The sequence below is a fragment of the Mobula birostris genome, chromosome 1 (assembly GCF_030028105.1).
Source record: "Mobula birostris isolate sMobBir1 chromosome 1, sMobBir1.hap1, whole genome shotgun sequence".
Lineage (NCBI taxonomy): Eukaryota > Metazoa > Chordata > Chondrichthyes > Myliobatiformes > Myliobatidae > Mobula > Mobula birostris.
The window spans coordinates 34,171,913-34,198,613 of NC_092370.1; the positions used below are offsets into that span (position 1 = coordinate 34,171,913).

The following is a 26,701-nucleotide window of genomic DNA, read 5'->3' on the forward strand; positions in this document are numbered from 1 at the left end:
GCTATATTATTATTCCATTCCTCTTTTTCTGGATGACCTCTTGCTTCAAAGTGCTGTGTCTAGCATTCCACCTATCATTCCAATGGACTGTATTCCAATTCTCAAAAGTAGGAAGTATATCTTCCCTCCCAAATAGTATCAATATTTAATGATCCTCATCTAGTTCACTGAAGTTTCCCTTACCTTTTACTGTATTAGCCATCTGCCCGGCTCTGTAGAGAGTGACCAAGGATTGGAGTAAGTTGTCCAGATATGCATCTACTTCATTTATGCATCAGAGGGTCTCCAGTTTGTTTCAATTTAATAAATCCGCCAGAAAGTTCAGAGGCAAGGGTTTTATTAGTAAAGATTTTAGCTTGGGATGCATTGTGTTCCCAAATTTCCATATACTTTATTCCAGGCACCTGTACCACATGACTACATACACATTATTTGCAAAATAACATTTATGTACAGATTTATTTAGTTTTAGTACTGTTTTAGTTACACAGTTAACACTAAAACACAAATCGTACAACTAAATAAATTACCAAGAATTACTGAAAAAACAAAAACTAATCAGTTATACTAATCTTCAAAAGAATTGGCTCAAAAGTATGTGACTAATTAGACCAATCAGAGAAAAAGACATAAATTAACAAGTTAACTATAGGTATATTTATTATTCATTAAGTGTACTAACAATCCAACTATTTTTTAAATTTTTATTTCTGGTTCATTTCAGGGATAGCATTTTATCTTTTATCAGTATTTAACACAATTGGTTGATTACAGATTTTTAAAAGCTTCAATCATTATAAAACAATTTTTATTGCCATTTGGTCCCTTGATGCAATGTGATGAGAAGGTAGGAACAAACTTTCACCATTTCCATATCAGCTTTTCCCCATTATTGGTCTTGTCATTATTGAAGTAAACAGGATATTTAAAGTTTGAGGATAATAGCTTAAAGGCCTTTTTTTAACAATGCTCTGCAAATAATTTTCCAAAGCATCTGGCAAATGGTTGTTGCAAAGGGTACTTGTATATCATAGTTGTATTCTTACCGTTTCATGTTTTATTGGTTAAGACCAAACAAATTCAAACCTGACCTGTAATTTGCCTTAATGTGCATATACAATGCTGAAAAACATCTCCATTTTTGTGTTTTTCACTCAGATTGAGTATGTTTTATCTAATAGTCATGGTCAACCACCAGCATTTTCTCAAAACATATCTACAATAAACTTACAGTAATAAAACTAAAGTTTGTCTCGTTAGTATGCAACTTTCTATTCCACTATGCCAGTCTTATTATGAAGAATTCAGAACTCAAACTTTTGCTTTTGATGTAATTGATTTACTCAATCCCTTTAGAAGCTACTTAGAAATAATTTGCATTCTTTAGTTTCAACTGATCTCTACTGTGGCTGGTGTTGGAGCAGTAATAAGCTCCGATGAAACCCAATGTAGATTGGGGGGCTGTCAAGCACCTTAGCTCCATTTGCAACAGGGAGAATATCTAGGTGGCCAGCCATTTTAATTCCAGTCCACAAACTCATTCTGGCATGTCGACCATGGCCTGCTCTACTGCCATGATGAGACCATCCTCAGGATGGAAGAACAATGCTTCATATTCTGTTTTGGTAGTCTGAACTGACGGCATGAGCATCGATTTCTCCAACTTACGGCAATTTCTCTTCCCCCCCCCCCCCCGTTTTCTATTTTCCATTCTGGCTTCCAACTTACCCCTTCTCTTCTCCTTGCATACCCCTCTGGTGCCCCTCACCCTTCCCTTTCTCCTTTTGTCCACTCATTCTTATCAGATTCCTTCTTCTTCAACCCTTCACATTTTCCATCTATTACCTCCATGGCCCTACCTAACTGCTCATCTGGCTTCAGCTATCACCTTCTGGCTGATGCTCCTTCCCTTCCTCCTACCTTCTTCTTCTCCCTTCCTTTCCAGGTCTGGCCCTGAAATGTTGACTCTTTCTTCCTCTCCATAGATACTGCCTGATCTGCTGAGTTCCTTCAGCATCTTGTGTGTTACTCTGGATCTCCAGCATCTGCAGAATCCCTGTGTTTTTGATCATTGGTAAACCAGATTGGTTTTGTGAATGCAGTGCTTTGTTTTGGATTAATTCATACACTTGTTCAAAAATCTTTCAGTCCATAAGCTAAAATGATTTGTTTACACATTTGATCCGGGGCAAATTTGTTTTCCTTCTTATAAAATACTCATGTTAATATGCGGAGCATTTGCTGTCATTCCAAAATTATTTGTTGCATGGAAACACGAGGTAAATTCCAAAAAAAAACCCCTGCAAATACAGTGAATAAAATGTTGAAATTTTAAAATTATCATTGAACTACTTCCTGCAAATCATTCCCTTCAGTAAGGTTGGAAATCTACTATTCCTGCATTGTTCAGAGATGTACAGTTTATATCAAGGCCTCCGTAAACAAGGTGATTACTATGACTAAGACAATTAATTAACAAGCTTAAATTTAAAAATAAAGTAATATTGGCTTACTGTCATTGATCAAGGTGTTCCAACAATCCACTGTGTCTCTCACCACTGAACAGATCCCCAGTGATCCATCTTCTATCTGAAAATTATCCTCAGTGTGGAAACTGGATCACAGACAAGGATACAGTGTAGCAAATCTTGCCTGACAAATCTGTTGGAATTCTTTGAAGAAATAACAAGCAGAGTAGTCAAAGGAAGATCAGTTGATGTTGTGTACTTTGATTTTCAGAAGGCCTTTGACAAGGTGCCACAAAGCAATTGCAAAGCAATTGCAAAGCAATTGATACTAGAATGTACAATTATCATAGCGATACTTGATTCTGCGCTCCCGCTCCCTGGATTACAAATCGATAGTAAATATTAATAATTTAAATTATAAATCATAAATAGCAAATAGAAAAAGGGAAAGTAAGGTAGTGCAAAAAAAACCGAGGGGCAGGTCCGGATATTTGGAGGGTACGGCTCAGATCCAGATCAGGATCCGTTCAGCAGTCTTATCGCAGTTGGAAAGAAACTGTTCCCAAATCTGGCTGTATGAGTCTTCAAGCTCCTGAGCCTTCTCCCGGAGGGAGGAGGGACGAAAAGTGTGTTGGCTGGGTGGGTCATGTCCTTGATTATCCTGGCAGCACTGCTCCGACAGCGTGCGGTGTAAAGTGAGTCCAAGGACGGAAGATTGGTTTGTGTGATGTGCTGCGCCGTGTTCACGAACTTCTGCAGCTTCTTCCAGTCTTGGACAGGACAACTTCCATACCAGGTTGTGATGCACCCTAGAAGAATGCTTTCTACAGTGCATCTATAAAAATTAGTGAGGGTTTTAGGGGACAGGCCAAATTTCTTTAGTTTTCTCAGGAAGTAAAGGCACTGGTGGGCCTTCTTGGCAGTGGACTCTGCTTGGTTGGGCCAGGTCAGGTCATTTGTGATATTGACACCGAGGAACTTAAAGCTTTTGACCTGTTCCACTTGCGCACCACCGATGTAAATGGGGTCATGTGGTCCGCTACTCCTTCTGAAGTCAACAACCAATTCCTTCATCTTGCTGACGTTGAGGGAAAGGTTATTGTCTTCGCACCATGCCACCAGGTTCTTAATTTCCTCTCTGGACTCAAGCTTATCATTACCCGAGATACAGCCTACAGTTGTGTCATCAGCAAACTCACACAGGTGTCACCCGCTTTTCGAACATTCGCTTTACAAAACCTCACTGTTACGAAAGACCTACATTAGTACCCTGTTTTCGCTTTCAGAAGGTGTTTTCACTGTTACGAAAAAAAAATCAGCGTGGGAAAAAAGGCAGCGCGCGCCCCGGGCAGCGGCTCTCCCCCCGGATTCGGAACGGCATTGCTTTAACATCAGCCTGTGAGTAGCCGTTTGCAGCATGAGTTCTAAGGTATCGGAAAAGCCTGAAAGAGCTCGTAAGGGTGTTACACTTAGCGTAAAACTAGACATAATTAAGCGTTTCGATCGTGGTGAACGAAGTAAGGACAAAGTGAGTTTGGCCTGTGGAAGCTGATGAACATGATGTTGAAGAGGTTTTGGCATCCCATGACCAAGATCTGATAGATTCAGAGCTGATGCAATTGGAAGAAAAAAGGATAACAATCGAAACCGAATGAGTAATGATAAAGTACAACTTTAGTTTTGAAAGGGTACGCGGGTTTAGGGGATATTTGCAGGATGGTTTGAGTCCTTACAAAGAACTGTGTGATAGAAAAATGCGCGAGGCTCAGCAGTCAAGCAAGCCTTCCACATCAGCCACAGCAGACGACGAACCTCGACCTTCGACATCGAGGCAGGCAGACATAGAAGAAGATGAGCTGCCTGCCCTAATGGAAATAGACGACGAGATGACACCCCAGTGTCCCACCACCCCAACCCCCAGGCCACGGACAGATACCGATTCGCAGGGAATGCAATGGTAGCCGGGAGGCACACAGCACATCTTTAAGAAAAAAGCCGAAACAAACATGCTAATTAATTAGGTGTCGCCCGACATGTAATTGTCGGCCCAGATCAGAGACGATGCAATCGGAAATCGGAACTGATCTGGGCCAACAATTATGTGTCAGGAGGCACCTAATTAATTAGCATGTTTGTTTCGGCTTTTTTCTTAAAGATGTGCTGTGTGCCTCCCGGCTACCGCTGGACCCCTGCATGCTTCGTGGCAATGTATCGCTCGGCAGCCCGGAGGGTGGGGGCCACTGCACCACCCAACCTGCGATGACTCAGCCTAACACACCATCATCAGTGTGCTTGGCGCTGTCTTCCCGATTCCGGTAAGTGATACTACACTGTACATACATTATTTCTACTTTATATAGGTTGTGTATTTTTACGTGTTATTTGATATGATTTGGCAGCTTCATAGCTTAAAGGTTACTGGGGAGAGTGTTTTTGCCAAGAGCGCTTGCGTGAGATTTTCTGCCGACGGCGCTTGCGTGAGATCTTCGCTACGGAGAACAGTTCAGTAATGATTGTGAAAAAGTATTTCTACTTTATATAGGCTGCGTATTTATCATATCATTTCTGCTTTTACTATATGTTACTGTTATTTTAGGTTTAATGTGTTATTTGGCATGATTTGGTAGGTTATTTTTGGGTCTGCGAATGCTCACAAAATTTTCCCATATAAATAAATGGTAATTGCTTCTTTGCTTTACGACATTTCAGCTTACGAACCATTTCATAGGAACGCTCTACCTTCGGATGGCGGGGGAAACCTGTATATTGAGTTTGATGGAAACTTGGCTACACAATCATGGGTGTAGAGTGAGTACAGCAGGGGGGCTGAGTACACAGCCTTGTGGGGCACCGGTGCTCAGAGTGATTGTAGAGAAGAGCTTGTCCCCTATTTTTACAGCCTGGGTCCTGTCTGTGAGGAAGTTGAAGATCCAGCTGCAGATCTGAGTGCTAAGGCCCAGGTTCCGGAGCCTAGGAATCAGTTTATTTGGAATGATGATATTAAAGGCAGAGCTGCAGTCAATGAAAAGGAGCCTTACTTATGCGTCTTTATTCTCCACGTGTTCTAAGGAGGAATGTAGGGCCAGAGAGATGGCATCTGCCGTTGACCTGTTGCTCTGGTAAGCGAATTGCAACGTGTCGAGGTTGACCGGTAGGCTGTGGTTGATGTGTGCCATAACCAATCACTCGAAGCACTTCATAGCAATTGATGTCAGAGCCGCAGGTCGATAGTCATTCAGGCATGCCACTTTGCTCTTCTTCGGCACTGGGGTTATCGTTGCCTTCTTAAAACATGAAGGGATCTTAGACTGAAGCAAGGAGCAGTTGAAGCTGTCAGCAAACACTCCAGCTAGCTCGCTTGCACAGGCCCGGAGAACCCGTCCCGGCTCGACATCTGGGCCCGTCGCCTTCCTTGGATTTATCTTCAGGAAGGCCCTTCTAATGTCCTCCTCGGCGACAATGAATCTCAATTCAACCAGGTCTGGTTCATCCGGAGGGAGCGGGACGCTCCTCTTCTGTTCGAAGCTTGTGTAGAATACATTAAGTTCATCAGGAAAAGAAGCGCTGCAGTTATTGATATTCCTAGCCTTTTCCTTGTGCCCAGTGATCTCATTTAGATCCTGCCAAAGACTACTGGCATCCCTCTGGTTAGCCTGGGCTTCCAACTTGGCTCGATATTGCCTCTTGGCACCCTTAATGGCTTTCCGGAGTTCACGCCTGGATTCCATGTAGTGACTGGTATCCCCGGACCTAAAAGCCACAGCTCTAGCCTTCAAAAGGGACTTGACCTCAATTCATCCAAGGTTTCCGGTTTGGGAATACCCAGATCGTCTTGCCAGACATACAGTCCTCCATGCATTTCCAAATAAAGTCTGTGACAGCTGAGGCATACTCATCGAGGTTAGCTGCCGAGTCCTTGAATAGTAACCAGTCCATCAATTCAAAGCAGTCATGGAGGGCCTCATCCGTTTCCTCCGTCCAACGCGACACTACTTTTGACACTGTGACCTCCCGCTTCAGCTCCTGTTTGTAAGCCGGGAGGAGGAGTATGGCCTGATGGTCCAATTTTCCGAAGTGAGGTCGTGGGACGGAACTGTAGGCATCCTTGACTGCTGTGCAGCAGTGGTCAAGTATATTCGGACCTCTAGTGGGGCAGGAGACATGTTGGTATAACTTTGCAGCACCTTTCTGAGGTTGGCCTGGTTAAATTCCCCGGCTGTAATGAGCAAAACCTTCGGATATCTGGTGTCAAGTTCACTGATGTTGGCATATAGCATGTTCAAAGCACACTCCACGTCCGCCTGGGAGGGAATGTAGACCGCTGTCTGTATGACCGAGGTGAATTCCCGTGGCAGATAGTAGGGACGACACTTCACCGACAGGTGTTCCAGGTCCGGGCTGCAGGAGCTTGTCAGTGCCACTGTGTCGGAGCACTACGCCGTGTTGATCAGGAGGCAGACACCACCTCCCCTCGTCTTGCCCGAAGACGATTGGGCAGGAGGCAAATGGTGGAAATGAAGGGAGCCTTTTTTGGCTGGCTACTGGTGACTAGTGGTGTTCCACAGGGGGTCTGCGTTGGATCTGATTCTTTTTATATTATATGTCAGTGATTTGGATGATGAAATTGATGGCTTTGTTGCAAAGTTTGCAGATGACAGGTAGTTTTGAGGAAGCTGAGAGGCTACAGGAGGACTTAAACAGTTTAGGAGAATGGACAAAGAAATGGCAAAGGGAATACAGTGTTGGGAAGTGTATGATCATGCACTTTGGTAGAAGAAGTGAAGGGGTTGACTATTTTCAAAATGGAGAAAATACAAAAAAAAACTGAGGTGCAAAGGGACTTGGGAGTCCTTGTGCAGGATTCCCTAATTGCAGGTTGAGTCTGTGATGAGGAAGGCAAATGCAATGTTAGCATTCATTTCAAGAAGACTAGGATACAATAATAATAATGAAGTATTTTGTTGATCCTGAGTGGGAAATTCTTTTGTTACAGCAGCAATATTTAAGAACATACAAGTGTGCAGACGTAGCTAATAATAGTACAGAATAATAATATACACAATAATGTGTTTAATACACAATGTGCAATAATAATGTACGAAATAATATTTTCTATGATGTGTGTTCTCCTGTCACAAAGAGATGAGCTGTTGTATATGCTTTTGCATTTGGTAGGAAAGATTTTCTGTAACGATCCTTATGATAGGGGAGCTGAATGAGTCTGTTCGAAAGGGTGCTCTGCTGCTAATACAATAGGACATGGAGAGGATGTGCTGGATTGTCCATAATGGATAACTGTTTAGTGACCTCCTCTCCACCACTAACTCCAAAGTGTCTGGATTGTAGCCAAAGCCAGCCTTTTTGATGAGTTTATTTAGTGTTTTTGCATCACCAGAACCGATGCGACTCCCCGAACATAAAACAACAAGGAAGACTGCACTCGCTGCAACAGACTGGTAAAAGATCTCCAACATCCTGCTGCACACATCGAAGGATCTCAACTTCCTTAAAAAATACAGCCTGCTCATCCCCTTCTTGTAAAGACAGGAGATTGAGGCTGAGAGTAAAATTGGATCAGCCAAGATAAAATGGCGGAGCAGATGCGATAGAGCAAATCGTCGTCTGAACCCTTAGTGCCTAGGTGGCACACGGGGCCTGCAGTTTCTGTAGCGGTAAAGATTTTACAGGGTAGGGTTGCTGGCCCTACGCCCAACCCCCAACCTGGAGGACCCGGTGCTGTATTCATCTGGCCCTTCACCTGGAACCTGCCCAGCAAGGTTGAACCTACCAGGGACTGAAGTCCCAGCTGGTAGAGCTCCCAGGATCATTAGGGCACACAAACCTCCGCACCACGATAAGGAACAGCACATAGGGAGGTAATAGGGCAAATAGCCTGGCCTAATTCTGCTCCTATATCTTATGGTCTTATGGTCTTTTCAATTTCGTTGGCTCAAGGTCATTTGACTTAACTGTGTCAGATTCCATTGGATGTAGCCCAGGGTCTATAAGTATTATTATGTTATGTCCCATCTTCAACTTTGTGCCTTAGGTGACTTCTTTTGGTTGGAAGCATGAGAAGAGTTTATTCATCATATATGCTGGGGAACAACTAGATCCTTTTACATCTGTTCTATTCAACTCTGACTGGTTCAAACCAGTTAAACCAGATCAGGATGACACTGGCCCAAGATTATGAGATTACTTCTGCAAACCTACCATTATGCACAATAATCAGCTTATCTGAGAATGGCCTCAGGTTTAACGGATCAGTAGCAGAAACCTCTTGTGTCCGTGTTCAATTGCTCAGAGCAAGATTCAATTCATTGAACAATGCGCAGAATGGCAGTTGCAAGGACAGTCCCACAAAATGGCCATTTCATTTCCTGTTCGCTGATTGTAGTTCTTCTGGCCAACAGCCCAAAACTGCTCACAATACTCCAGCGCAGTCTGACCTATGCCTTATAGAGCCTTAGTGTTTCATCCTAGTCCAGTCCTCTTGAAATTAATGCATTTGCTTTCCTTACTACTAACTCAACCTACAAGTTAACATTTAGGGAATCCTACTTGAGGACTTCCAAGTCCATTTGCACCTCTACGTTCTGTATTTGTTTCCTGATTAGAGAATAGTCAGCATTTTTATTCTTTCTACCAAACTGCGAGGCCATAACCTCCCCTCACGGAATTCCATCTAGCACCTCTTTGTCCATTCTTCTAATCTGTCCATGCCTTGCTGCAGATTTTCTGCTTCCCCAACACTAAGTAGCTGTTGTGTATTTAACATTTCAGTAATATTTGAGTAATTTTGTAAATATGTTGTTGATTAAGCATTCTTTCATTGTTTAAATAATTCATTTCAAGTTATATGTATAAACATGTGAATTACATGTCATCACTTACATGTGATGCGTGCACACCTTGCTTAAAGTAAACTCCAAGTTAGACCTGCATTCCTGGACTCCTGTGTCTTCCTTTCAATTAGTTTAATGTTTTGAAATTACTAAACATAACTTTGGTGATGAGGTGTTTTTAAAATGAACCCTGGAAGGCTTCCAACCTGTTGAAGCACAAGTTTAAAGTTTAAAAAAAATTGCAGCAAGGAACAGCGAAACAAAACAGCACATGTTCTTTGGAAGGGAAGACACGAGTTTTTGAAAAATGTTGGACATCAGAAATATCAACATCAACAGGACATCCTCCATGGGTTCATAGACTTCAAGAAGACATGCAATAGGGTGTGGCATGATGCACTCTGGACCACCATGAAGAGATACAACATGAGCCAGAAGCTGATGCAAACCATTAAGCAGCTCTACACCAAATCTAGTGCTGTGGTAATTTTCAGAGCACAGTTGGAGAGTGGTTCCACACATCAGTTGGAGTCCAACAAGGCTGCCTCCTTTCACCCACGCTGTTCCAACATTTTCCAGGAGCAAATAATGACAGATGCCCTGGAAGACCATATCAGCACAGTTGGCATTGGAAGATAAATCATAACCAACCTCAGGTTTGCTGATGGCATTGATGGGCTGGCAGGAAGTGAGGATGCCTTGTTAACTGTCTGGCTGATACATCTACCAGATATGGCATGGAAACCAGCACAGAGAAAACCAAGCTGATGAGAAACATTGGGGAGCCAATCACAACAAAAATCACAGGGACTGAACACGAACCAGAGACTGTCAAACAGTTCAAAAGTTTTGGCTCATCATCGACCAAGAAGGATCAAGGCCTGAAGTCCTTGCAAGGACAGCCCAAACAACAGCAATGCTGGTTGAACTAAAACCAGTCTGGAGAGATAATAGCATTGCTCTTAGATCCAAGTTGAAATTCTTGCATGCACTTGTGCTCTCCATCTTCTTGTATACATGCAAATTGTGGACTTTGACAGCAGAACTGCAAAAGAAGATCCAGGCAGCTTCAGAAGGCTCCTTGGCATCTCCTATACAGACCATGTCTCAAACGATGAAGTACAAAAAGCTTCACAATGAAGACCTACTCTCCACAGTAAAGAAGAGGAATCTGAGATGGTACGGCCACATAACAAGACCAAATGGATTCTCATAGACCATTGTTCAAGGAACGGTGCGGGGGAAAGAAAAAGTGGCAGACAGAGGAAGAAATGGACAGACAACATTGCAGAGTGGACTGGAGAGAGCTTTGCCACAACCCAGGCGCTCACCCACAACCGTGAGAGACGGAGGCAACTTGTGCAACGTTCATCTGTACAGCGTCCTTATGACCCAGGTAGCTTGTGCAATCTGTAACTGTAACCATGGAAAACAGAACAATTCACAGGTTCATAAAGAGTAAGTACTGGCAGATAATAATCATAGAAAAGAGTTGATGTTTTAGAATCAACATCATCGTTAATTGCAGAATGCTTTAGGTTTCTTAAGCAGAATTAAAAAGAAGGGGATTCCAGTTCAGTGTATGTTGCTGAATTGAAGAGATTGTCTGAGCACGGTCAGTTTGGTATGGGCTTAATCATGCACGAAGAGATCATTTAGTTCGTGGAATCTTACAAGAAAGCATTCAAAAATGGCTCCTAAATGAAGTACAACTTACATTTAAAAGGAGTTGAAATCGCTGTTCAATGAAAACTGCAGAGTGAGACACAACTGAGTCAGATATGACAGTGTGAATAAAGTTGCAAAGTCTATACTGAAACTGGCCAGGCTGAACAAATTGTGTTACCGTCGGGGCAGGGACTCACATTCGACAGATCAATGTGGGTTAAAAGCAAAAATTACAACAAGGTAGCGCACATACAAAGAGTATGCCGGGTAGACAAAAATAACTGGACTGCATAGGGAAGAGAAAAGCTAAAAAATCAAGTTGCAGTTTCAAAAAGAGCACTGATCTGCAAGCTGTTGATGAAAAATCTGATAAAGATGAGAGTGACACAGAACTGACTAGCCTTAAGATTTACAATGTGAAAATTAACCATAGCCAATCAATATGAATGGTAAATTAATTAAAATGGAATTGGACACATATTCAGCTGTTTCAGTCATTCCACAAAATGAGTTTGAACAGCATTTCAAAGATACCAAACAGAAGCCTGCAGATATCCAACTAAGGACTTATACTGGAGAAAAGATAACTCCTGTGGGAATGACTTTTGCAACAGTGAAATACAACAACCAACAAACCACATTGAGCTTGTATGTGGTAAAAACAGGAGGACCAGCATTGTGGGGACATGATTGACTGACACAACTACAACTTCATTGGAGATCCATCCACCACTTGCATGCCACATCTCTGCAATGAAGCCAACTAATTAAGAACGGCTCTGGATGATGCCACAACTGTCGCCATGCTGAACACCATGAACCATTGCCCAACAGTGGATAAATAGGTGTTGGTCCATAACTCTGGTTGGAAAGCATATTGACCAAGGAAAGGCCATGCTGCATTGTCACCTTCATGAGAAATTGTGGAAGTGACGAAAATAGTGGTCCGACAGCAATAGATTTTGTAGGCAGCATTTCTGAGAAAGCTTCTGATATGTTAATCAGGCAGTTATTTGAAAAATGTGGCTTGGTTTTAAACTGCTTTTTTGTGCTTTGCTTCTCAATGACTCTGTGAAAGTGAGTTCAAGGAGCTTCAGGAAAATTGCAAGTATTTGGCTTTTTGTGAGTATAAACAATCAGATACTACTTCAAGTGGGAGATAAAAGAGTGCTTGTAAAATTAGAGGCAAAGACCACAGCCCAGCTGGATGAATGGAAGGCCAAAAAGAAAGGAGTTGATGGAGATACGAAAACAGGGGGTTTTCAGGTGATGTTGTGGATGAGGAAACCAAAAGGAGAGATCAGAGCATGAAAGGAGCAAAAGAAGGATTAATAAGAGAATACTCCAGTGAACTAAATGGAGCTTCCCAAGATCAAGATGCACAAACTAGAAGAAGAAAAAGGAAAGAAGAGATAGAAAGAAAGAATATAAACAAGAAAGAGAATGGTGTGAAAGAGAGAAGGAACATGAGAAAGAAAAAGAAAGGGATCGTAGATCCAGGGAGACAAAACGAGAAGAAAGGTGTCCAGAGCTGAAAGAACGACTTCCTGCAGTCTCAGAGTCAACTCCTTCAACCACCACAGAGGAAGCCCCAGAACTTGAGATTGTTTTTATAGCCACAAGTCTCAACTGCCAAGCAAAGTGACTGCTCTTGTCAAAAAATACATTATCCCACAATAGTAAGAAAGCCTCCATAGCGATTAAATCTTTAGGCCTGAATAGGATAATTTGACAATTTACCATGCTGTGGATGTCTGTACTTGGTATAATATACCGTATATATAGCTGAGATGCATTCTCTATTTAATTGGAGTTTATAGTTAAGCACAGAGGAGTGTTGTGTATTTAATATTTCAGTAATATTTGAGTAATCTTGTAAATATGCTGTTGATTAAGCATTCTTCCTTTGTTTAAATAATTCTTTATGAGTTATATGTATAAATACGTGAATTGCATAGATCATCATCACACTACCATGTGATATGTACATGCCTCGCTTAAAGTAAATGTGAAGCTAGACCTGCATTATCTGACTCCTGTGTTCTCCTTTGAATTAGTTTCATGATTTGAAGTTACAACACATAATCTTCCTGGCTGAATTTAATGAGTATCACTGGAAAATACTCAGTGAATTTTGCCAAAAACAATAGCATATCAGGATTGTTCTGAGCTCATTCACTTTGGGAGTTCTCTTGAATGAGAATTTACATAATTTTGAATTTTGAACAATCCTTTAACTTCCTTTGCTATTTTTAATATCTAATCATTCTTTCCTTTTGAAGATTCTCTTTGTTACTTCCCAGAATTACCTCTTCTGAATATCCCTTTGGGAGAATTTGTAATTAGCTTTTTGGTGTAATTAGTTCATTATGCTAAAACAGCCTTCATCAAAATGGTATATTATCTTCTAATTGACTGCAAAAATGTTAGGTTACTCAAACCTTCTTCCTGACACTAATTGTTTATCTTGTGAATACTGAGTGTGTTCACATAAAACACCTTTAATTTTATCTTTTTACCATTTATTCCATTTTTAACATTACATGATGGTATAATCTTATGAATCTATGCTCTCTCACTCACCTCAGACTAGCTATCATTACCAATTTCATTATCATCATTTAAAGTTTTATTTTTATTTTTTCTTATTTCTCCTAACCTTAACCAGATATTTGGAGGGTGGCACATATTATTCCTTTGTTCAAGAAAGTAGAATAGGGATAACCTGGGACTTATAGACCAGAAGGTCCATAAGAAGTGCATTGGGAAAATTATTGGAGAGATTCTTAGAGAAAGGATTTACAAGCATTTAGAGAAACACAGACGGATTTGGAACAGACATCAGAGTTTTGTGATGGTCAGGCCATTCCTTGTGAGCCTGATTGAATTCCTTGAGGATGTGACTAAGCACATTGAAGAATCTAGAGCTGTGGATGTGGTGTGTATCAATTTTAGTAAGATGTTTGATAAATGTCAAAGCTGCTGGAGCAATGCAGGACTAATACCCACAACAGGAACTCCAAAGTCTTTGCTTAAAAGATAACCTTGTTCTGATGACCTGTTGTCACTAATTAAGACTCTTATTCATCCTTTGTTCTTTATTGCTTCTAGTTCTGAACAGTCTACCAGCTATTAATAGCCCAGTCTGAATGTTTTGTAATAAAATATGGTGTTGTCAACCTCCAGAAAAAAAGTTAATCAACCCTGTAATGACACTGTCATGACAGCAACCCCAAAATCAGCAAAAAAAAATTGAAACATAGAAACATAGAAAACCTACAGCACAATACAGGCCCTTCTGCCCACAAAACTGTGCCGAACATGTCACTACCTTAGAAATTACCTAGGGTTACCCATAGCTCTCTATTCTTCTAAGCTCCATGTATCCATCCAGGAGTCTCTTAAAAGACCCTATTGTTTCTGCCTCCAGCACCGCCACCGGCAGCCCATTTCACGCTCTCGCCACTCTCTGCATAAAAAACTTACCCCTGACATCTCCTCTGTACCTACTTCCAAGCACCTTAAAACTGTGCCTTCTCATGCTAGACATTTCAGCCCTGGGAAAATGCCTCTGACAATCCACATGATCAATGTCTCTCGTTATCTCATTATATTTATTTTTGTAAACGTTCTTTATTGTCCATCCTTGGTTGGCCCTGAAATGGTTACAGAGATCTACTCCACTTCCCAGACTGGTATAGTCTGTGTGTTGAAAGTTTGCCATGGAGCTTCTTCATGGTAAGTTCTGGGATCATGACCCAGTATCCAAAATGGTGTATTTACAAGACAGAGTGATCTGTTTGTAAAACTCCAATAATCTGTGATCAAATTATTCAGAAATTCCAGTGGTTTTGGCAGAATGCTCTCTGGGTGGTGTTTGCAATTTCCAAGACTTTCTTCTGTGCTGTCTTCCACCTACCTAGAGTTCCTGCACTCCCTGAACGATCACCAGAACAACAGTTCCTGAGTTCTCTGAATATTTACTGCAGTTCTAGTTTCTATTCTCCCTTCACCAGTACCCTGTTCTTATCCTCTCTTCCTGCTCAGTGCTCATTTCCTATGCTCCCTTCCTCTTACTGGACATCTGGATCCACACGCACTCTGGGTAGTTAAGAAGGCAAATGGAGTATTGGCCTTCATTAACTCGGGGATTTAGTTCAAGAGCTGCAAGGCCCTGGTTTAGTTCATTGCAGACCCTGGTTAGCCACACTTGGAGTATTTTATTCAGTTCTGGTTGCCTCATTTTAGGGAGGATGTAGAAACTTTAGAGAAGGTGCAGAGGAGACTTACCAGGATGCTGACTGCGTTAGAGAACTTGGCTTGTAAGGATAGGTTGAGGAAGCTAAGTCTGTTCTCTTTAGAGTTAAAGAGGATGAGAGGTGACTCAATAGAGGTGTATAAGATGATAGGATGCGTAGATAGAGTACACAGCAAAGACATTCTTCCAGGGTGGAAATGGTTAATACCAGTGGGCATTATTTTAAGGTGATTAGAGGGAAGTATAGGATGTTAGAGGCAGATTTTTTTATACAGAGAATGGTAGATATGTGGAATGCACAGCCAGGGGTTATGGTAGAGGGAGATACATTAGTGACATTTAAGAAGCTCATAGATAAGGACATGGGTGAAAGAAGCTGGAGTGCAATGGAAGGGCTAGAATAATTTTAGAATAGGGTAAAAGTTTGGCACAACACCGTGAGCTAATATGCTGTAATGTTCTATGTTTCCTTTAAACTCCCCTGGTTCTGTTGCACATGCTGTATTGAAACTTCATACGTTCAATTAAATGTTACTCGGTCACATCTTTTACAAAAATAATTTAAATGTATATTGGAGTGTAATTAAATTAACATCCGATAATGCTACCTTGGCACGATGAAGTCCCATGCGTGCTGGATTAGTGTAATTGTACTAACATACTGGTTCCATGCATCTGCTTTGCCAGGACTGTTCTGGAAGCTGATGAAGATGATTTTTAAATGTCCAGCTAAACATTCGCTCTGGATCCTTTAGGTGTGCTGATGATGGAAGAGAGGGAGTGATTGTTGAATGTGGTGTTTTGGATAGTGTTCCAGCAGGTTATTTTAACTTGAATGTCATGTGAATATTGTTACAGCTCAGAATCAGAATCAGGTTCATTATCACCGGCATGTGTCGTGAAATTTGTTAACTTAGCAGCAGCAGTTCAATGCAATACATAATCTAGAAGAAGAAAAAAATGAAATAATAATAAATAAATAAATATATAAATTACGGTAAACATATATTGAATAGATTAAAAATCGTGCAAAAACAGAAATAATACATATTAAAAAAAAGTGAGGTAGTGTTCAAGCATTCAATGTCCATTTAGGAATCGGATGGCAGAGGGGAAGAATCTGTTCCTGAATCGCTGAGTGTGTGCCTTCCGGCTTCTGTACCTCCTACCTGATGGCAACAGTGAGAAAAGGGCATGCCCTGGGTGTTGAGGGTACTTACTTAATCATGGACGCTGCCTTTCTGAGACACCGCTCCTTGCAGATGTCCTGGGTTCCTTGTAGGCTAGTACCCGAGATGGACCCGACTAAATTTACAACCCTCTGCAGCTTCTTTCGGTCCTGTGCAGTAGTTCTCCACCCCTCCCCATACCAGACCGTGATGCAGCCTGTCAGAATGCTTTCCATCGTACACCTATAGAAGGTGTTCCAGCATCCCCATCTGATGTTTTGCTTTGCAGGTGAGTCACATGTCAAGCACTCTGCTCTAATTGCTGCAACATTAACCTCAGCATTTTAGGTCATTACGAATTTTCCAGATTATTGATTTTGCAGGCCCCGGTAATGATATCTATTAAGGTGTCAAGAGCTTACATGCTTTTTTTTCAAGGCTTTCAAGACGCACAATGTAGAGTGCAGAAGACATAACAAATTACTTTATAATAGTTCATATCCTAATGACTCACTATTGTTTTGGATAATTGGCAACCGGATACTGATTATATATTCTCGGGGAATTTGCAGTGAGAGATGACTTCAAATGAGTTTTTGGAAAATTGTGACCCAATGTTGTCAAAGGTTATTTTTGAGAAAATGGGAGCCAGAGAACAACACATATGTTTTGGTGAACTGGGAGTTACAATTTGGAGGGAAGGATGAGTAAATTGATTTGGGAGAACTGAGATTTTGAGAGATCAGTGAAGTGTTTTCTGTAACAAATTGGAAACCAGAAATCAGCAGAAGAAGGAAAAATCCAAGTAAAAGAGGCAAAGAGAGAGCGTGAGAAAAGACTGGCAGTAGATTTGAAAGTATATCTGAATCCAATCTATGAATGTGTAAAAAGAGGTTTTTAAGAGAGATTGACTAAATAACAGAGACCAAAATTGGAAGCAGGGGTATATGGATATTTTACCTTTTTTTTGAGGAAGAATTTGCAGCTGAAATCTCATCAAAAGATGTTGGGATTCTGGAATGCTAAACATTGATAAAGAGGAGGTATTAGAAGGGTTAGTTGCACTTAAGTTGAGCAAATTGTCTGATCAAGATGGGATGTATTCTAGTTTGCTGTGGAAAGCAAGGGATGAAATTACAGAGACCCTGGCCATAATCTTCCAGGCATCTATAGGTGGTACCTGAGGACTGGAAAATGTCAAATGTTACACCATTATTCAAAAAGAAACAGAGTGTAGGGAAACATCCAGTAACTTCAAGGAATCAGTTTAACATCAGAGTGTTCAAGAAATTTGAAGGAGGATAGAATTAGCATAAAGGTGTACATTTCTCACTGAAAGCCTGCAGATATTCATTAAAAAGACGTTTGGGCTGGAGGGAAATGTGGACAAGATGCCTGGATATCTGGGCCAGTATTTTTCTTTGAACATTTTAATGACTCAGAGAACAATTTACCCATTTGCAGATGAAACAGAATTTGAGAGTATAGTGAATTTTCAGCAGCATGGTTGTGGATTTGAGGGAAATGTAGATAGTTGGGTGGAATGGTTGGTTGGTTGGTTGTTCGTCCATCGTTGACGTCGATGAGGACCTTGACACCATTATGATGGTGTCGAGACTAGCGCGTGATTTGGATTTAAGTGAGGGAGAGTTGCGTAGCGTCAGTCTCACTCTCTCTTCCCAATTCCCATCTGGATCCAGTGGCAAGACAGCGTCTAGACGGCTGGAGATGGGACTAGGTGCAGTGGATGACCAGGACGTCTTCTGTGTCTTGTCCTGCTCGACGCGTTCCACGACGCTTGCCGAGACCGCCTTCTTGACCGTTAGACCTTCCATAGGTCCCGTCCGCTCAATCTGCCGGAGTCTGTCTTCACATGCTGGGATAGACAACTCCCTATCACACCGAGGGTTTGAGACCCGTCGGCTACCCTCACCTGGTTTAGCCGGCTTGTCGAAGCCGTTGCCCGGGGTGTGGCCGCTGTCGCATGCAAACAGCTACAGGGAGCCACAGGTGAGAGTTGAGTGCCAGGTGGGGACCAAAGGTGGACTAACCGCCCTGAAAAGGATGCGACATGTTCCCCCACCAGAGGTGCTACCCCTCCTTGACACCCCATACACCCCAATGGTGGAATGGTAGTATACATAACAAATGTGACATTTTGCTAGCAAGAAAAAGAAAAGAAAAAATAACTGCATAAATAATAACTGCATAACTGCAAGAACGGTTGAACTCATTGCAACCTACTGAATGTTGAAAGACTTAGAGTGGATGTGGAGAAGTCATTTCCTATAGTGGGGCAGTGATAGGACCAGAGGGCACAGCATCAGAATAGAAGAATGTCACTTGCGAACAGAGATGAGGAGGAATTTCTTTAGCCAGAAGGTGGTGAATCCGTGGAATTTGTTGCCATGGGCAGCTGTGGAGGCCAGGTTATTGGGTGAATTTAAAGCAGAGTTTGAAAGGTTCTTGATTGGTTGGTGCATGAAATGTTCTGGGGAGAAGGCAGGAGAATGGGATTAAGAGGGAAATGGATCAGCCATGATGAAATGGCAGAGCAGACTTGATGAGCCGAATGGCCTAATTGTGCTCCTATGTCTTATGCCCTTATGGTGTAACCAGGACATTTGGGGGTACTCATTGTAAGTTACAGGCAAAGTTGAAAAAGCAGTTAAAGCACCATACAGAATCATGGGTTTTATAAGTAGAGGCACAGAGAATAGATTACATTTTTAAACTTCATATTAAAAGTATTTTGTCTATAATTGGAGTTCTGGATGCCACATTTTAGATAAGATTAGTAACTTTAGTGTGTGCAGAAACAATTTCAGAAAATGATCCTAGAGAAGAGGGACTTCGCTTATTCAGATGAATTGGAGAAATTGAGGTTGCTCTTAGACCAGAGGAGATTAAGAGGAGATCTCATAGAAGTACCAAGAAACATGAAGGGTGCACAGGGAAGTAGATAGAGAGAAATTATTTCCATTGGCAGAGATGTCGAGAACCATAAAATGTTGGTATTTGCCAAAAGGGCCAGAAGTAGCATGAGGGAAAATATGTTTATTCAGTGAGTGGTTGGACTCAGGGATATGCAGCCTGGAGTATCAGCAGAGGTACATTTGGGCTGTAGTATTCAAAAAAGATATGGGTGACAATTTGAATGGAAGGGTTTGCAGGTTTATGGAGCGAGGCTGGGGAGTAGAATTAACTGAATTTATTTTACTCAAAGCAAATGCGGAATCACTGGACAGAATGGCCTTCTTTAATTCTTTCATTCTGTGATTTTGTGAACATAATTTAGCTAGATATAAGACCATAAGACAATAAGATATAGGAGCCATTCAGCCCATCGAGTCTGCTCTGCCATGTAGTCATGGCTGATCCAATTCTTCCAGTCATCTCAACTCCCCTGCCTTCTCCCCATATCCTTTGATGCCCTGGCTAATCAAGAACCTATCTATCTCTGCCTTAAATGTATCCAATGACCTGGCCTCCACAGCCGCTTGTGGCAACAAATTCCACAGATTTACCACCCTCTGACTAAAGTAATTTCTCCGCATCTCTGTTCTAAATGGATGTCCTTCAATCCTGAAGTCATCCTTCTTGTCCTAGACTCCCCTACCATGGGAAATAACTTTGCCATATCTAATCTGGTCAGGCCTTCTAACATTTGGAATGTTTCTATGAAATCCCCCTCATTCTCCTGAACTCCAGGGAATAAGCTGCCAGACTTTCCTCATATGGTCTCACCAAAATAATGACAGAACTTACACTAACTGCCGTCAAAATGTCAAGATTTTAAATGGTTTGTTAATAATATTTAGAGTGTTCTTTTTGTGTCTTTCTAGGATTAAGAATGTGTCAATGAGTGCCTGAAAAGAAATTAGATTATACTCGGGGGAAACAAGTTTGGTTATTTGCTGAGGAACAATGCAATGTGTTATAACAAATGGGCAACAAAATACTCGTTCTTATTCTTCGATACAAAATATGGATGAATGTTCTTCACAGAAGAACATTAACATATTCAAGGTAAACGTATGAAGTATTCTGAATAAAATCAAATTACTGACTGAATGAAATGTGGAATCTGTACCTTGCTAATATAAATCCTGTGTGTTCCTGAAATGATCCAGATTTATTCCTTAAATCTTTCAAAAATGAGAAAAGATTGAACTCTTTATGTGTGAATAGGTAATTAAGATGCTTAATTGTATTCTTAGCTGGTTGACCATGGTGACATAACACAGATTGAAAAGTTAATGGAAGTAGATAGTGACTGCCTGAGCCAAATGGATGAGGATAAGTCAACCCCATTGCATCACGCTGCTGGAGCGGGCCACCATAACATCTTGACATTAATCATTGGGTATACGAACCCTGAAGGTAAGTGGTCACTAGGTAAAATATGTTAAAAATAAAAGGACTTTTTTTTACATTATATGCAGTTATAAGGGGATGATTTCACATTCCTACCCTGCAGGTTATGCATTTATAGCCACTTGACATCTTACATTACACAAAGACAGGTTTGAAAAGACTGTGTGAACCATGGTGACAAAATCCTTTCTTAGATGGCACCTTAATATAGGCTGAATCACAATTTCAAACTTTACAGCAAAAGCTGGCAGTAGACAGTATTATCACTGCAGGAAACTTGGGTATTCCATGGAAATGCAAAGTTGTTTTTTTTTACTTTTCCTGGGAACCAAGCATTCCTCATACGGTAATCGAAAGTGTCTAGTAGAGTCCAATTCCATTACTGGCCAGAATTTAATTTCCACCTTCACAGGGAAAGAGTGGGACATCTATGTTCTATGTTCATCCAGTCTTAGAATGAAGCTGGCACATTGAGACCAGCCGCATCCTTTTTCTGCTTCTGTTTCCCAAAAGCTTTATCAGCCCAGTCATTCAGCTGCTGGGGGGACAAAAAAAAAGATTTTAAGAGAAGGGAAAAGGTAAAAAAAAAAGGGAAAAAAGATAATCAAACTCTGGCATGAATGGTCCCAAGTCCGGCATGAATAGTCCCAAGCCCGGATGCGAAAGGAGGGGGGTTGGGCATGGGGCTAGAAACTGCATCCCGGGAAAAACCCAGTGCTACAGAAACACCAGCAGAAGCTCTAAAGACCTCATTCCTGGGCAAGGAAGGATGCATCAAGAAGATGGGTTACACCTGGAGACAACATTAAAGCCGGGCCCAGGATAGAGGACCCTGGTGAGCCACTGTCAGTGGCCTTATCTCCAGCAGGTAATCAGCGCTGTTGCATTCTAGTCCACTTGAGGCCAGTGAACATTGGAGAAAGACCTATTCTCAAATACATTGTAAAAGTGATGCCACATAGATTCATTGAGTCATAGAGAGCTAAGGCACAGAAACAGACCTTTTGGCCCATCTGGCCCATACTGACCTATTTCTCTGTCTAGTTCTACCTGCTCCTGGTCCATAGACTTCAATATCTTTTTCTCTCATGTACCTATCGAAACTGCCCTGGTATGTTGCAATCGAACCCACGTCCACTTCTGAAGGCAGCTCATTTCACACGTGCGTCACCCTTTCAGTGAAGAAGCTTCCCCTTGGATTCCTCTTAACTATTTCACATTTCACTCTGAACCTATGATTTGTAGATCTGTGCTTGCCTAACCTCGAGGGAGAAGAGTCTGCATGTATTTACCTTATCTATACCCCACATAATTTTGCATATCTCTATAGGAACTGCATTCACTCTCTGCACTCCAGGGGGTAAATTCCTAATCTGTTCAACCTTTGACTATAACTCAGGTCCTCATATTTCATTTAATGATTTTACATTAACTTTATGCTGATGGAGTATTGGTTTCTGTCAAGTCACTAGGGTCATAAGCTTATCACCATGTTGTATGTGTGCACTCATGTTTGCAATTTATAAAATTTATTACCTCTGACATCCAGTGCACTCTAGATTAAATTGAGTTCTTATGGATGTGACTTTACCTGTTAAAGCCATTATATATATTAACAGAATAACACTGAGCACAAAGAAGGCAATTCTTCTGAGATTCATTCTGACTTTGATTCATGAGTGCAATAGACGCAAAGTATATTTGTAAAAATGTTGTATGCCACAGGAATATCTCAGGCTTAGTTGTGCTCAGATGGATGCCCAGGGTGGTGTTGCACCTTTGCAAAATTCCTGGTGATGGGCAGAGTTTAGTGACTAGTAGTGGAGAGGGCAACAGGAGCCCTTGCTTGGGGATTCTTTGGTGGTTGTTTGGGAGGACTGGGCTCAAGGCTCAGGAGAGTGGTGCATGGAAAGATTGAGAGAAGTGCTGGTGTAGCTTTTGGGTTTCGGAGTGGCAGTGGGTAAGTGGAAGATTAGAAAATTTAAGGTCAGGAGCTAGAGTAGTTAGGAAAGTGGCTAGTTTGAGAAGAGAGGGAATTGCTGGATGGGTGACTGTGAATAGGAAATGTTTCTAGATCATTTATCTAATTAATTCCGACTTAGACATTCATTTTATTGCAAAGAAGCACCAAAAGAGAGAAAAAAATGATCTTACTTTGAAAACATCCACCCTAATCTACCCTGCCTCTGCTCCATTCAGAATCCCAAGCAATCCTTCCAGGTGAGGCAACAATTCACCTGCGAGTCAGCTGGGGGGTCTTCTACTGTATCTGGTGCTCCTTGTGTGGCCTCCTTTATATCAGTAAGACCCGATGGAGATTGGTGTACTGCCTTGTCGAGCATATTTGCTCCATCTGCAATAAGTAGGATGTCCCAGTAGCAAACCATTTTAATTCCACCACCCATTTCCATTCTGAGATGTTGGTCGGTGGCCTCCTCTGTACTACCATGATGAGGCCGCTCTCTGGTTGGAGAAGCACACTTCATGTTGCATCTGGGTAGTCTCCAACCTAAGGACTTTTCCTTGAATCATTTGCTTGTTGTGCTACATAAAAGCTTCCATAAACATGTACATTGGACTGAATTTATATCTTAAATTTTAGTTTAACCAAGGTATTCCTTGATATCAGATTAATAAGTTGATTCGGTCTGCTGAAAAGGGTTTAGTGCAAAAAATACTATTAGTCAAAGCTTTTAGTCAATTGATTCAATTTTAGAAAACTGAAAATGACTTTAAAAATGTATGCAGGTATTAGTTTCATTGGTGTACAGTGCTCATTTTCTGAGTAGATTAAACAATAATTTTTAATAGCTTTTAAAAGGGCAAAGAAAATTTGTGGTTAGCCACTAACAAAAACGTTTTGCTTTAAAAGCATCCTCTAAGACCCACTCAAATGAACACAACAGAGGAGACTAATTTTTATCTGGGATGGGTCTTCTGGTCTGCTTCTGGCAATGACTTTCAAACATGCATCAAAAATTATAATAAAGTGATATGTGCTGAATGGATTTTTGATCTTAAAAATTGTTTATCTTTTGTCCTGTGGCTAATGTTTGCTGAATTGGATTAGGGACATGATTGTAAACCCATGGAAGTTCCTGTCCTTGATGTGTATGTACAGTTTGTCCACACCATCCTCCTGCCATGTCATGCTAAAGAAATGGCTTTTATGTAAAATTTGAATGGGGCTTCAAAATGAAGCTTAATCTGTACTCAGCATGAGGTCAACGTCATGAACTCATAGATAGACACAGATAGACTGAAAACACGGGGTGTCAGTCAGGACAAGAACTGATTTAACTCATTCTCTACGATGGTCATAGAACCATAGAACCATATAAACTACAGCACAGAAACAGGCCCTTTGGCCCTTCTTGGCTGTGCCGAACCATTTTCTGCCTAGTCCCACTGACCTGCACACGGACCATATCTCTCCATACACCTCCCACCCATGTATCTGTCCAATTTATTCTTAAATGTTAAAAAAGAACCCGCATTTACCACCTCGTCTGGCAGCTCATTCCATACTCCCACCACTCTCTGTGTGAAGAAGCCCCCCCTAATGTTCCCTTTAAACTTTTCCCCCCTCACCCTTAACCCATGTCCTCTGGTTTTTTTCTCCCCTTGCCTCAGTGGAAAAAGCCTGCTTGCATTCATTCTGTCTATACCCATCATAATTTTATATACCTCTATCAAATCTCCCCTCATTCTTCTACGCTCCAGGGAATAAAGTCCTAACCTATTCAACCTTTCTCTGTAACTGAGTTTCTCAAGTCCCGGCAGCATCCTTGTAAACCTTCTCTGCACTCTTTCAACCTTATTTATATCTTTCCTGTAATTTGGTGACCAAAACTGAACACAATCCTCCAGATTCGGCCTCACCAATGCCTTATACAACCTCATCATAACATTCCAGCTCTTATACTCAATACTTCGATTAATAAAGGCCAATGTACCAAAAACTCTCTTGACGATCCTATCTACCTGTGACGACACTTTTAGGGAATTTTGTATCTGTATTCCCAGATCCCTCTGTTCCACTGCACTCCTCAGTGCCTTACCATTAAGCCTGTATGTTCTACGTTGGTTTGTCCTTCCAACGTGCAATACCTCACACTTGTCAGTATTAAACTCCATCTGCCATTTTTCAGCCCATTTTTCCAGCTGGTCCAAGTCCCTCTGCAGGCTCTGAAAACCTTCCTCACTGTCTACTACACCTCCAATCTTTGTATCATCAGCAAACTTGCTGATCCAATTTACCACATTATCATCCAGATCATTGATATAGATGACAAATAACAATGGACCCAGCACTGATCCCTGTGGCACACCTGCATGACACCGAGGCTATGAAGACTGCCCCAGCTGCTGTACTCCATGCCCACTAATATGATAAACTGGCTTTGGGCCTACTCTGGGGTTTGGATCTGAGGACTCAATTTTGGTTCAGAATGCTATTTCAATTGTTTGCAAGATTTGTATTTTTGTTTTCTCTTGCGTATCCAATGTTGGTCTTTTATTTTTTTTAATTTATTTTATTTTGTTTCTTTAAGTTGGGTTCTTCTGGGTTTCTTGCTTTGTGGCTACCTGCGAGCAAGCAAATCTCAAGGTTGTATAATTTATACATTCTTTGATAATAAATGAATCTTGAATGAACACAAATTTGGTGTCATGATGTCTGGTCTAAAGACACCTTGTGGTGATCCTACAATACATTGAGGTTTGTTTTCTTTCCCAGTACTAAATGTCATTGATTCCAATGGAAACACGCCTTTGCACTGGGCTGCAGAAACAAATCAAGCACATATTGTACAAACTCTACTTGACAGAGGTGCAAACCCTAACATTCTGAACAATATGTATCTATCACCTCTTCACGTGGCTGTGTCTTTAAATCATAATGCGGTGGTGAAGGTAAGATAATTAAATTCTGTCATCTTATGACTGCAATTCTTGTGCATGTTGGTAGTGAACATAGTGATTTTCCTTCAATTTACACATAACAGTACTTACCTCTTTTGTTTTAGAGTTTTATAGGAAAGCGGGGTCAGGCAGGTGGTATCTTTGGAAACCTACCTATGTTACTTCACTATTTTTGTGTGGCTCATATGCATAATTTCAGTTTAAAACCACTTGACAGCTGTAGAGCCCAGAGAAAATAGTTGATAAAAGGGATGGTGAAGCACCTTCAATTACTCCAAAAGACTGAGGTTTGGTAAAAATACTGAAAGGCTTTTATTCGCTGTACAATACGACCTCCACAGTGAGTGTCTGCCCCCGGACTGAGGGGGAGGGGCAAGGCGAACACCTTTATACAGGACTCTGTGGGAGGAGCCACAGGGGCAGTCAGCAGAGGGGTGTGTCCAGACAGGTAACCGAGTTACAACATATATACATGGTTTACCACAGATGGTAACCTTCTCCACAGCAGTGCAGTGTGATCAAAGCCTCATTTGTTCTGCTCCAGCCTTTTCTTCTGTACTGCCAGTCCAGAACTGGACACAATGCTATAAATTATCAACAAAAATCCTCACTTATTTAACATCTTTAGGTGTTAGAAAATGTGACAACAATAGGAAGTTGAAGAAATTTACTTGGATGTTACACTACTACTAAATTCTCTAGTGAACCAGATAAGGTGAAATAAGGCAGGGGGACTGAGGTCTTGGTGAATGCAAAGGAATACAGAATCTGGGGTTGGGGTGAATAGGAAGCAAATGTGGGAACCCATGGAAACTACTTTCCTGACAGTTCAAGTTTATTGTCATTCAACAATACACATGTATAGAGCCAAACAAAAACTTGTTCCTCTGAAGCCAAGGTGCAAAAAGCAGTACATGAAGGCACACACAGTACATACTGTAGAGTTATGATCCAGCACTGGCATGGCCTGAATATTGGGAGGTTGAGATG

The 26,701-nt window shown here is 41.4% G+C and overlaps 1 protein-coding gene across 1 annotated transcript in view; it reads left to right on the forward strand.

Moving 5' to 3' along the window:
• Positions 1 to 9,727: 9,727 nt before the first annotated feature.
• trpa1b (transient receptor potential cation channel, subfamily A, member 1b) overlaps positions 9,728 to 26,701 on the forward strand; it is a 111,136-nt gene continuing 94,162 nt past the window's right edge. Inside the window, exons 1-3 of the mRNA XM_072243021.1 lie at positions 9,728 to 9,799; positions 20,632 to 20,794; positions 25,527 to 25,702. Coding sequence (XP_072099122.1) covers positions 9,728 to 9,799; positions 20,632 to 20,794; positions 25,527 to 25,702 — 411 coding nt within the window. The remainder of the gene's footprint in view (positions 9,800 to 20,631; positions 20,795 to 25,526; positions 25,703 to 26,701) is intronic.